This window comes from Micromys minutus (assembly GCF_963924665.1).
Source record: "Micromys minutus genome assembly, chromosome: 11".
Classification (NCBI taxonomy): domain Eukaryota; kingdom Metazoa; phylum Chordata; class Mammalia; order Rodentia; family Muridae; genus Micromys; species Micromys minutus.
The window spans coordinates 27250453-27264373 of NC_137980.1; the positions used below are offsets into that span (position 1 = coordinate 27250453).

The 13921-nt window shown below is 40.6% G+C and overlaps 1 protein-coding gene across 1 annotated transcript in view; it reads right to left on the bottom strand.

The window, feature by feature from the left end:
* Positions 1–13921, bottom strand: part of PTPN13 (protein tyrosine phosphatase non-receptor type 13) — a gene marked incomplete at its 5' end in the record, with an annotated part of 122866 nt that overhangs the window by 90631 nt on the left and 18314 nt on the right. The window contains 3 exons of the mRNA XM_080925731.1: positions 840–1388; positions 11032–11119; positions 13451–13636. Coding sequence (XP_080781857.1) covers positions 840–1388; positions 11032–11119; positions 13451–13636 — 823 coding nt within the window. The remainder of the gene's footprint in view (positions 1–839; positions 1389–11031; positions 11120–13450; positions 13637–13921) is intronic.

Genomic DNA, 13921 nt, shown 5'->3' on the forward strand with positions numbered 1-13921 from the left:
CCAAAATAGTCACTATCCATATGTTTCAAACATGACTTTATTCAGTTCAATGTATTGATTTTCTTTTTGATGTGACTTGGATATTTCGGAAACAGCTTTAATACAGAATGATAAGGACTTGGCATGTGGCGGGTTCGGTGGTGCACACCCTGAGGCAAGCTTATCTCTGATTCCGGGCTAGCCAAAGTAACGCAGTAAGACCTTGCTATCTAACTTATAAAGTTGATCTTACACTCTTCAAATTAAAAATGTGACAAATGACTTGTTTAACCATACCACCTTCATTATCTAATTAATCTATTTTTGTCAGGTCCATTTTAAAGGTGGCATAACTCAGACCAGTTAAGATCACTCAACTCACAGATATGTAAAGTCTACACTGACTTCATCTAAATCTACACACATGGACACCATGCTTTTGGAAATGAAGATCCTGAAGGTTATTTCACACCAGCTGTGCCTGTCTTGTACCATGCGGCCTGTCCTGGTTTAGAAGCTGGCGATTTAGAGCCCACCTAGTGAATAGCAGCTAGTTCACCCCGATGGGCTGAATGTCATCTACAGCTTCTCAGCATCAGGAGCCTCCAAAGAGAGAGCAAATACTTGAAGCTGCCTGACCCTTGAGGAGCTCAGATTTAAAAGTGCACTGGGAGGTGTCTGGGAGCATCCTGCCATAGGGCTCTGTAGCACACCGATTAGAGCTTTAATCAGAGTGAACAGAAATGGGCAGGAGTCAATGTGACCTAGATGTAAGGTCTGATGATGGAAATAGTTTAGAATGATGGAACAGTTTAATATTTTAATTCATTTATCTCTCAGACAAACAGAGAATTACTAACCTTCTACATTCATGGCTTCTCTCAGAGCCTGAAGTTTCTTTTGTCTCTCTCGAATTCGGTCCAAAGCACTTGAAACCGCAGAGGATGCCGGCAGTTCTCGGGTGTGGATCACCGGCTCCACTTTCTGAGGGCCAAAGACATCCAAGGCAATGCTTCCATTGGAATACCTTCCTTCTTTCTTTCTAGGAGTGATCGACGTTCGTCCTGTCACTGTCTCAGGGTCACAGTGTTGGTACCTGCCAGTCTCTCCAGAAATGTCTCTGTCAGCAGCACAAAGCAAGTCCATGGATGAAGCCCAGGTCTTCTTCTTCTTAGAAAGTACATCAATTTGTGGACTACTAGTTTTGAACAGGTAAGGGGAAGAGAAAGTCTCAGAATCTTCATGCCTGGAATTATTATCAGATGGAGTATCCTTGAAATAATCTTCCTCATCTTGTGTGTCTCTGATGGACAGAAATCCCATAGATTTACTAAGCCCTTTGTTAAGAAAGGTCTGCTGAGAGAGTGGAGCCTTGTGTGTGTCTAGTATATCAGAAGTGGAGCTTCTTCCTGGAATGATAAGAATCTATCATGTATGCGCAGAATCATTAGGAAATCAGCTAGCATGTAACCTCTGCTGGGATGAAAGAGCTACCAGCTCCCTGAATGACCCAGTGGAGGATGGGAGACAGACGACCTCAGGGATGCTGGCAGAAACACAACTATGAGCACATACATTTCCAAGGCCAATGTCTCATTCTGCTGGGCTTTTGCGATACTAGGGATTGAACCCAGGCCCTTGTACATGCAAGACCACAGCCACTGGGCTATACCTGCATCCCAAAGCCTCCTAGGAAACATCAGTAATGCTGAAATGGATTCCTTCTGAGTAGTATTATTTCTGTCATCAAAGGTAAAGGACTTAGTTTTGAAATGAAGTTAAGTTGTAAATGTCAGCAACTTTTGTAGAACAGCAATTATCTGCGAAATGATTTAGGGTAATATAATGCCTAAAATATGTTCTTAACTTCTAAATACTTAGATATGTGTTTCCAAACTAAAAAGTCCTGGTGCATTCTGATCTTTTAAATATATGTTTCACTGAAAACCGGAACTGTTTCTCTTCTGCATAGGAAGAAAATTTCAATGCCTGGAGTTATTAAGTTCAAGAATACACTATAACTAAATATGTTTTTAAAAAAACTTTACTGTATCTAAAACCCAGATCATTTCCATTGAAATTGTTAAAGATATCCAATTTTCATGTCATATTATTGTACAGACAAAAACCAACTGCAATACTAAATTTAGCTTCTTCTTTATAGTTCAATAGTTAAAACCAGGTATTTGTCCTGTTTGAGATTTACCAAAAATGTCCATCCAGCTATATCAACTACATAAATCCATGGATTCAACACCCAAATTGGTTTTTTCCAGTCAGTACTGGAAAAAAATATAAAAAATATTTTCAAGTTACAACCTCAATAGTCCTAAAACCCTGATAACTGTCTCTGGTTTCTCTTTGATTCTGTGATTTCTCTTTAAAAAACAAATATGCTATATAATATAATATGATTAGATCTTTCTGAGTGATAACAAGTTGCTTGCAAATTCATTTGAAGCAATCAGTTATCTCTTCGCAGTAATAACTATAAGCTTTAATTATCTGATAAATTTACCCTAAAATAGGAGGGAAAGTACATTTGTGTCACAAACAACATACTGTTCCACATCTGTGAACATAGATGTAAATAAATGTAACAATGGACAGCTTCCATATTTGAGGTAGTGAACTACAGGACATTAGGAAACAATGCTACATCTCACCCAGACAGGTCAGTACAAAATCTAGCTTCTAAAGCTAAGTTGAAAAGTTCTAAATATGGCCGTGACACAATCCTTTAGGGGTAAGTGAAATTCTTACACAAACTCCATCTTGAAACTACTGAATTTGAAATTGTGATCGACTGCAAAGGAGACATTCTTGGGAGCTGACAAAAAGACATAAGCAAGAAAATTTTTAAAACTGAGAGGATTCGGGGCTGAGCCCAGGTGAATGCAGTCCCTTTCTTTCTGGTCCCTGGCAAACAAACTTTGGAAAATTCAAACAGGGTACAGACACCACAAATTCATGCTCAACCATTCTGTTCCCTTAACAGTAAACTCACTCATTTTCCACACTTTTCCTCTTCTTCAAATTCCCGCTTTCACTGTGGCTTACCTGGCGGCCCCACCTCTCCCCCCCCAGCACTTTCCTGAGGCTCAGGCTACCCACCCACCCACAGATTCTTTCCATGTCATCTCAGAGCAGGGTGCTTCCAAGCAGTGGAGGCCAGGCCTCAGCACGTAATCCGAGTTTCCCTCACTGTTTACTTTACCCAAAGTGCTCATTTTTGCTTAACTTCTCTGCTGTGCACACACAGTGCCAGTGCCTCCCCTTTTACTGAGCTCTTCCCACTAACACAAAAATATGATCTGATTTTTCTCAGCAGACAGCCTCCTCGAATCAGCACATTCACTTTGACTGCTGCCTCCCAATGCCTTACTTTTTGATCACGTGTCCCTGCTTGGGTCCGTGTCCAGCCACACTGTGCCTGGGCAGCCCTCACTACACATCACGAGTGGCTTCCCTGCTTAGGCTGTTCAACCTACTCTTGATTTCTCCTAATCCTTTAATGGGTTTCCAAAGGGTGGGTGTCCCTGAATATCAGGTTCAGAACTATGCCCACCCCACAGGTACTTTTGTGTTTGCCTTATACATTTTTATTAACTATCCCTTAAATAATCTTTTTTGCTAAGTGGGATTTAAAAACTCCCAAACCTACGTTCTTAAGGTGTGTGGTGAGGGTGTGCCTGTGAGGTGCCCAGCCCCAACTGATGCATCAACAGTGCAACCCTTAAATAAGACTCAAGGAACACCACAGAAGAAGGGGACAGAAATACAAAAGAGCCAAGAACCAGGAAGCCCACTTCTCGGCTAGGTAGTGTCCTTAGACATTATAAGAAAAACTTCCATTAACTCCCAGCCACATGCTTCATTGACCAATACTGGCCTCTGGACAATACTGGTTGACATGGCAACAAGGACAGAAGGAAATCCCACAAATCCAGTCCTGAGATGAAGAACTCTAGTCAGCCAATGGCTGACGAGGGAGGATCAGTTTCCTCCAGTGACGGAATTCCAAATAAACTGTCCAGTTTTAAGCGGTCAGTCCTGGACACACATAAAGATGGCCAAGGCTAATGGGACTCAGTAGACTGTGTGTGCACATTCACATGTAGCTACTTACATGAAACAGTAATTATAATGGAGGAGGTCATGAATGTGGGGTGGAAAGGTAGAAGTGAGGTAGATGAAATGGTCACGTGTGAGTTCTCAAATTAAACTAGACACACATTCGTACAAATAAAATAAAAAGAAAAAAAGAAAACACACAGGGAAAATAAAACAATCTACTTAAAAGATTGTCACCATTTTGTTTTGTTTCTGCAAATGTCGAATTTAACTCTGGTGCAATTTGTTCAAGTTTTCAAATCCTATCTGCTGATAAGCACAGACTTAAAGTCTCACACAACAATTACTTATAAAAGATAATCTCAGTTCATAACTGAAGCCTATTTGGTGACCAATGGGACCACAGAAAAGACGGTGAGGCAGTGATGTGGTCTGAGAAGGAAGACGAGGGGAGCAGCGGCAGATCTGAGGAAGATGGGCAAAGAGTGGAAAGAAGGTGCAAAGCCAGCAGGAGATCCTTGTCACAAACCATCTAATGCAGAAGTCTAAGCCTTTCAAAGTTATAAGCTACAGAAATGTTAAAAGGCGGAGAATCCACTGTGGATGCAAAAAGAAAAACAAAGCTAAGTGGTTGTTACTGCAAGGTTTTACACATGACTGGTTTGTCTGCATTTTGGAATAAAAAGGAGACATGTCCTTCGTGTCCTTCATCAGGGGTGGGGACAGCACGTGGTAGCAGCAGATGTCGGCTGGCCCAAACACATCCTATGTGGGCAGACGATCACCACACTTTGTCATGGTGATGATGCTCTCAATGTCTCCACTGCACAACCACACACAGAAGTGCCTAATTTACCAATTACAGGATGAAAAGTTATTTTTTACAAAAGACAGTTCTTTACGTAAAATACAAGATGTAGCATAAAATAAGAATTCTGAAAAACTGCAAATCTTACTAAGTAAAATAAGGACATATGGTAACAGCATAATTGCTTATCTATTAACTTGAAATGTGAGTTAAAATATAGAACCTAGCCTTATGAGTGGGAAGAAACATGACATGCTAGGCCTCTTACATGCTCAAGTCTGCTGGCCGAAGAGCATGGGCTGATAACAGCACCAATTGCTAACCTGTACTTGAGACTAAACAACATGTACCCCAGTTGACTGCTTCCCCAATACCTCTAATGTGTGCATGCCATTTTATCGTACAGTTAGCAATAATGCCACTGCAGCCACCAATGAAGCATGACAGCCAAGCCGCTGGGGCACAGTTCTTCAAACTGATGCAGTCACCCCTTCTACCATACTAGCAGAGTACACCAAACCTGCCTGTGTAGCACAAGAGCTCAGGCATGATCCCTTGCACTACATCACCGCACATGTGTGTGCTCCCAAGCAGAACAGTAAGAGACAGCCTTATTTGTTTCACATTTATAATTCCCTAAAAAATAGCTTCTGAGACAGTGATGGTCGAGTGAACTGATTTCAAAACTTAAAATCAACCTTAGGCGGGATCACTTAGCAGAAAGACTACTATCAAGAGACTTTGATTTTAATTCAACCCATAAGCTTGTGCCAGCCCATCAGTTTCCATGGTTTTCATTTCCTCCCTCTACAAGATATGGGTATGATTTAGCATTCCCTGTTTTAGACATGACAGGATCAGTGAGCTAACCCACCTAAACTTTCCTGAGCTGTTCTCAACAACAGCAGAATAAATTAAATTCTCTTTCTCTTTTTTGTTTCTGCTTTGTTTTCCTAGGTATATGATTACCTACCAAGAGAAGATTTATAACTTCTCTTGAGAAAAACAATAAAACCAGAGATCACAAGGTTCCCATAAGAGTGTTAGACCTGTTCTTTAATGGAGTATCAAGCTTTCCCAATAGAATACAAGGTGACGGTTAAGAGATTTTCTGATCTCTCCAGAAGGCTCTGAGCTCCATTCACAGACACAGATTGTCACTAATCATAAACATGCAATTTTTACAATAAAGACACAAATGTTCTCCTGGAGAAGGCACCTTCTACTCAAATCCAAACAGGGGGGATGAACATCCAGTGAAGAGCTACAAACAAAAGACTTGAGAAACTCAGGGCAGAAGTGGCACACCTCTACTCCAGAACACAAGAGGCAGAGGCAGGTGGATTTTGAGTTAGAAGACAGCCTGGTCCACAAAGCGAGATCCAGGACAGACAGGGCTACACAGAGAAACCTTGTCTTGAAAAAGAAACAAAGATTTACAAAATAAAACCTCTTCACGGAGTGAAAAAAACTGATTTATTTCAATTAAACTTCCTTTTAAAGCATATGTTTTAGCTATTTTTATTATGTGTGAGTTAATATGTGATGGGTATGCCCATTTCCCTTTCCCCTTCACACAAAGCATCCCTGGGAAGAAGCTTTGAAATGGCATCTCCATATTAAGGAGGCTGCTCGGTTCTCCGGTTCTCCTGAAAAACATGCTCTAGGACACAGAAGAAAAAAACAGGGCAGCATCCGCACTCCCAGGTTTCTGAAGCTATCACACTGACATATCTGATGGTGGTGTAGGTGTCCCCTAAAACTTGGCAAGAATCGAGAGAGAGAGAAAGAGAGAGAGAGAGAGAGAGAGAGAGAGAGAGAAAGAGAGAGAGAGAGAGAGAGAGAGAGAGAGAGAGAGAGAGAGAGAGAGAGAGAGAGAGAGTGTGTGTGTGTTTGTAGGAAAACCATGCTATCAGGTATGACAGTATTAAGTAACTATAAGGACAACAGCTTAGACCTTTACTTTTGTGACAGATCTCAGAAGACATAAGAGCCACCTTCCAAAGTCATCATCCACTCATACAGGACACAGCAAACGGTAGTGACTTATCAATCACACACCAGATACTGGCATTATCCCTGAACTGGCTGGCTTCTTTCAACCTGACTCTATCTCTCTGCCCATCTGTCTTGATGCTTCCTTTACTGAACACTGAGATCAGAATCCTAATACACTGAAGCTACCTGCCCATGGACACTACCAACTGGTGAGTAGTGAAGAGAATGCTTCACTGGCCATGTTGGGCTCAGGCTACCTGGCTTCCAGTAACCAGAGAGTGAGCTAACCTGCCCCAATGGAACATCAGCATCCTAGAAGAGTATCTATGCTGATTACTTATTTAATGTATGTGAATGCTCTATCTACATGTACACCTGCATGCCAGAAGAGGAGACCATGTTATAGATGGTCATGAGCCATCCGGTAGGTACTGAGAATTGAACTCAGGACCTCTGAAAGAACATCTGGTGTGGTCGTAATCAGCGAGCCATCTATCCAGCCCAGAATATCTATTCTTTAACGGTTAACTTTTCCCCGGTTTTAAGTATATCCTAATGACAACTGGCTTCTCCTCATGGAGGCCTTAATTAATATAACTTCTGTGCTTCAATTTCGTTGAGGTTTTGTATGAAAGAAAAAGAAACTGAAAAGGGCCCCTATACAATACTATTACTACCATGCAAGCACAGGCTAGGAACACAGGATTTCTCCTCCATTATACTTAACCAAAAGAAGTGCAATTTTACAGTAGACCTATTTTACCCAAGCTGTTGATTGCTAAATGTAATAATCTGATCATGATGCTGAAAATGTCTTTTTTCTTTTTAATGTGCTGTGTAAAGTTAGTCTACTCTGAAGCCAACTTGGTAAGCTTCCCAAAGAGTATGATGTTAGAATTTCTTCAGGGTAGTGCCAAGTTCCATTTGGAATTTATTTATGGTTGCTTGGGTGAAGAAGCCACTGTCTTAAAAAACCTTGGCGTTGTTAAATTGCCAGTTACTGTTGTAACTTAATGAGATTCACCACTGAAAGGACCATCCAAGCAAGGTCACAATTAAGCTATAAAATGGTTGTTGGCACACCCTGTGCAATATCAAAATTGAATAAAGGTATCAGATAAAATAACAGATGGGAATGAAGTTTGTTTATCATCCATTATCCTGTGTACTCAATAAGTGGAAAAAAAAAAAAAGAGGTGCAATTTCTACTTCAAACATAACTGGAAGAGGTGCTTGATTCTTTTACTACTCCAAAATGTAAATAGAAAAAAAAAATCAGTTTCACCTCAGTGGCACATTGTTAATTCTTTACAAAATCTCTTCAGTTTAGAGAAGAGAGATTTTATTGTGATCGAACTATAAATTATTTCTATTAGTTTGGCATGGGCATTCCTTCATCACCTATATTGAATTAGCCCATGAACCAAATCCCACAGAACGACTAGACACTATTAAGCAATGCCATTGCATCATTTTGGAATAAAATTAAAGCCACATTAAAATTTATTCTCAAACAACGTACACTGCTTTTATTGTTACAGTCAGAAAAGGGTCAGAATCTGGAGAGATGGCTCAGCAGTTAAGAGCATTGGCTGCTTTTCCAGAGGACCCAGCACCCACAATGCAGCTCACAACCATCTGTAACTATAGTTCCAGGGCATCTGACTTCATCACACAGACATACACACAAAAAACACAAATGCACATTAAAATGATTTTAAAAATATAAAATCGGTCTGGAGAGATGGCTCAATGGTTAAGGGCACTGACTGCTCTTCCAGAAGCCCTGAGTTCAATTCCCAGCAACCACATGGTGGCTCACAACCATCTGTAATGGGATCTGATGCCCTCCTCTGGTGTGTCTGAAGACAGCTACAGTGCACTTACATAATGAATAAATCTTTAAAGAAAAACAAAATAAAAAAATAAAATAAAATTGTTAAAAAAAGGTCAGGTAGCACAGGCCAAGACAGTGAGGTGCTCTGACAGCAAGATGCTCTGCTTTGCTTTTTGCTTATATCTTACCCAAGTTTAAAAGTCAGTGAACTAATAGAAGTCGCACATACTTATGGAAACATTAAAAAGCTGTACTATAAAAACAGGATTCTACTATATTTTCACTGTCGAACATTTTGATAAAATTCTTTCTCATACTTATACAATCAAAGGATATTCACTGCACATTTACACAACCAATTGCATTTAATATATCAAAAGGTTTTCCCTATATCCAGAAAACTAAAATTACATAATTTCTTATTTTAAAAACACATAATAATTTCGAGTTAGGATATGCCTGCAGAGTAGACATAGATTCAATTCAGTCTCTAGTTGTTACTTTTGAAATGACCATATAACAATTACTGCCTAAAACATTAAAATTCTGAACCACTGAAAGTAATTAAATGTATTATGTTAACAGCTCATGGCCTTTAAAACTTCACACGCTGAACATGGCATGGCAGGGTGATTTTCCCCTCATAGATCCTTGATGGATAACTAGAACAAAAGTATCACATCATTCTTGGGAGGTCTTCCAAGAACCCAGACCATCTAAAAGAATTAATCATTAATATATAAAATTATATGTTAATTGAGCTGGTAACACACAGACATTAACTGTACCACATGACCATGTACCTAGTAGGTGTAGATAATAGGACACTCCAGGAGGGCTGGGAACAGGGAAGAGATATAGAAGGGAGAGGACAGCAGGGGAGAGCATGCGGGGGGGGGGGGGGGAGAAGAAGCGGGAAGAGAGGAAAGAGAATTGCCAATCTTGTGGCAGTATTGAAATGTTCAGTGAGTCCTGGAAAGCAGGCGACCGTAGATCGCTACGTTCATGAATCATTTCCCATAATCATTCTGTTCTGAAAAGAGTGAATAAAGCTGATGGAGTCTTTGCACCAATGAATATATTATATCCAAGTTTAAGTCCTGATACAGTACAAACAGAAGCAGACTTTTACCCAGTGTATCACGGATCCGAGGGACACGAGGACTTTCAAGAAGGAATTAAGAATGACTTAACTGTTATCAAAACCTTCTAAAAACTAACTCAGACAAACCTCACTTTGTACTTTTATCCACATATAAATAATATATATTGGGAAAGAATCCTCTAGTATCTTGAAATGAAAATTAAGATACTTTTTCAGTAACAATAATCATCTTTATAGCAAGTAAAGCAAAATACGGAAAGGGCCATCTAACCAATCAGAGCACAGCACAGAATCCCCACGGAACACACAGACATCTAACTGACCAGAGCAGGCTACAGAATCCCCACAAAACACATGCACTGCTCTTGACTTCAGGAGAACAGAACCCTGGTTAAGAGTACATTCTTTTTGCTTCAGAGGTTTCTGAATTCTGCAAACAGTACAGATAATCAAGGGTCTACACTTCAATTTTATAAGAAAGGTTTGTCACAAGGTTTCCTTTTTGCTGTTGTTTTCTAAATAAGACAGGTATATGTTGGCTGTCTGGGTAAGTTAAAAATTAAAAAAGATAGTTTTCTAATTTGTTTTACACAGTTACATACATTAGAACATATTTGAATATACTTGCTATTTTTATTTTTTTCTCTGTACAAAATATTCTTGCTAATGTTTTTGTTATTATGACTTTCAGTAACTCCTGGTACGTGAAAAGAAAATAGGAAACATAACTTCTAAAAAACTATGGCAGTATTTGACAAGTGCAAGTTCGGGAATATTTCCTCATGGGATCTATTCAGTGAAGCCTGCCCATCATGAAAAAGGAGCTAAAACGGAAACCACCAGAGCACAGGAGGAATCATGCTGCTTTCTGGAGCTTTTCCTTCAGGGCTCTTGATGCTTGCAAATGCATGCGTGTGCATCTGGCCACGCTGTAAAGTCTCACCTTAATATTAGCTGCCTTGACGAAGTAAATGGTGGTCCTGATAAAAGAGCCTTGGAAAGGCAGACACATGTGTGGGAGTTGTGGCACTGAACGTTCTACGTAACTGCAATGTTTATCACCTACTGTGCCTGCTGCGTCTCTCCATCGGGCTTCCGCTCTGCATCCTTGGATGCTTATGAACCACAGTGCATCACAATCGATCAGGTTCCTGAGCCAGACAAGCACCCATCCATGGCCGAGAGAAGAGCATTAAGGCCTAGAACCGCTCTATCCCCACTCTCTCTTACCTGTGGGTAATCCTTTTCCTCTCAGTCGGTCTCGAATGGCCTGGCTCCGGTCAGGCTTTTGTTCACTGCTACGGGAAAGCGGATCCGTCTGTACACAGGTAATTGAAAATCAAGTTTGATAAAATAATAATCTTTTTTTTTTTTGTCACTGACTGTCCACAGAACAGCACATTATCCAACCAAGTAAGGAGACTCCATGTCTGAGTGCAATCTTTATGGTTTGGGTTAGACTAGGATCAGGACTGGCCAGTCCATCTTCAGAAAGTAAGAAGGCAACAAAACACAGTGAGTTTCACTTGGGGACTCGGTTAGAAGTGGCTCCATCTTAAAGCACTAACTCAAAGCCATCTGCTTTCCTCTTTCTCGTAACTACTTTCATCTCTCAAATTAGACTCAATGATTTTAAGGCTGCAATAATTTTGTATAATAAAACTTTCTCCTGGTTGCAGCTATACGTTGAGAATACGTTTATATTATTTCAGAAATAATTTCCTAGATACCGCTTGCCAGAATTACACAGATTGCTAAATTTTTAAACCGGGCATGTTGACAAATGGTGATTTAAGTTGATGCTGTATGGGATCCTCTTTATAACAACGTATTTCAGTGGTCTGAAATTTCAATGACTTTATCCACAGATACTTACATAAAATAAGGCATGCCAAGTTAGGTCAAACTGCATTATTTAGGATGAAAGTTAGAACACTAGCTTACTTAGATGAGGAGGAAAACAGGTTTAATACAGATTAACGTTGAACAGAACAAGGATGCTAAGTGGAGTTCAAAGGGCATGTGCCCATGCCTGCGTCTGTGCACACACATTCTAATACTCCTCCACTTCTGAAGTTTGAATCAAAATTCTGTCTCAGGTAGCATATTCATGGCTCAAAGCAATCTATTTCATATTTAAAAGGAGATTTAAGAGGAGGTATTTCTGAAATGATGCTGCCCTTGAACTGTGTAGCTGGTATCTGTCGCACTGCACTGATGGGAACAGAAAACAGTGAGTATTACAGATACCAGTGAACACCTGCTTCGAGGCAGCGGTCAGTAACAACTGTGCTTAGGACTGGACACCACGTCATCAATCAACGTCATACCTACTTCTCAAAGCAGCCTGGTGTGGCACACACCATTCTTACTGCTGGAACTGTTACAGATGCTCTGGGATGGCAAAACTGTGTGGAGCACCTGAAAGCAGCTCCCTTACCTTACAACTGCTTGGCAACATGGGCAGATGCTCTAGTAATAACCATAGTTTGCAGTTAGTCAAAACTAAGGTGAAAGCACTGTAATACTAGAGGAACCAAGGCACTTGAGCTGGCTTGCTGACCGGCTGGTTAATCTAAAGTAATCACTTTAACCATCACAGTGCCCACTGGAGGCAGGAACAGCAAGGCCTTGTGGTCAGAGACATGCAGCTTCTGACCATGTCTCTACTATACATCCCAGCACAGTCTAGTAGCTTTCGTTTTGCTTTCTAGAGGGCCAGATGGGCATAAAATGGGAGCAGCCTTTCCTTCCATCAGCCCCATCACCCACCCCACCCCCCACCATAGCAACACTTAAGTTTAGTGAAAGACAGTTCACATTTTGATCAGGACACCTCTGAGCCAATTTCTCACCATACGGCAATGTGTGCAGATGTATGTATTTCATTTGCAAGGACAAAGAATCAAGAGGAAGCCAGGAAGGACATGTGGCCACACAAGACTATAGCCCACAGAGAGAAGCATTGGATGAAGGTTGTCATGCAGCAAGAGTGGCTAAGTATAAATACCAACCAGAGAGCCACAGACAGTGACAGCCCCAGGCAGAGAGAACAGGACAGGACAGTTTGAAGAAGAAGGGCAGAGGTTGGATTATTAGATACAGATTTTATTCTTGAGTTCTTTACATCCTGGATGAGAAAGAACGGAGACGTTCAAGATTCAGCAGCAACAGAGCCATGGATGCCTTCACACCGGACGGAGAACATGAAGGTTGAGACGTGCACAGGGGAATCCTGACAAGTGAGAGCAAGAAAGAAGTCTGGAAATAGGAGCATGTTAAATATTTCTGAAATCGCTCTGTATGTAAACACATCTCCTCAGGTTGCTTACAATGGTCTGCTCAGAGATTTCTGAAAAGGATCAAAAGAGGAAAGTAGGGGTGGGCAGACTGTCACAGCTTGGAACTGTTACCGTTCTACAAGCTTCTCTAGGTTCTTTAAGAAGAGGCTTTCATTAAATGTGGAAGTCTAACTGCAAAAGGATTCTAAATTTTGAAGTATCATTTGTAGTAAACAATGAACATTAAAACAATAAATCCCATATTTTATTCTTTACCTTGAAAATCTGTACTGTACATTTAAAGACAAGTTACGATATTACTGGTTTTCAAGCTACGAGTGTGCATACAAGTTAGAACTGTAGCTTACCCCAGAAATATTTCCTAGAACCAGCTTTACCAACTGTTTCACATAGGAAAATGAAGGCGCACAGTTGCTGTTCCTGATGTGAGCACTGCAGGCGTCCAGGACGGTCCGAACCGACACCCGAGCATAGATGACATCCTCGCACATGCCCAGCAGAATGCTATTGAGATGGTCTCCCAGCTTGATGGGCTAAAATGAAAGGAGAAGCCACACTCATAATCGTAGGTAAAAGGCCTTTATGGGGATCTCAGGAACACAGTGGATGCTCACAGGAAATGAATTATTTTCTATTGGCAATTACATTTTGCTGATGTATTTGATTCAAAAACCGTAATAGAAGGAAGTTAATATGTCTTCCTAGTTATAGAAATGTAACAACAACAACAAAAACAAAAGCTATTGGTTTTGTAATGAAGGGCGGTTTGGTCTTGTGTTGTTTGTTTGTTGTTTGACAGGGTCTCACTGAACAGCCCT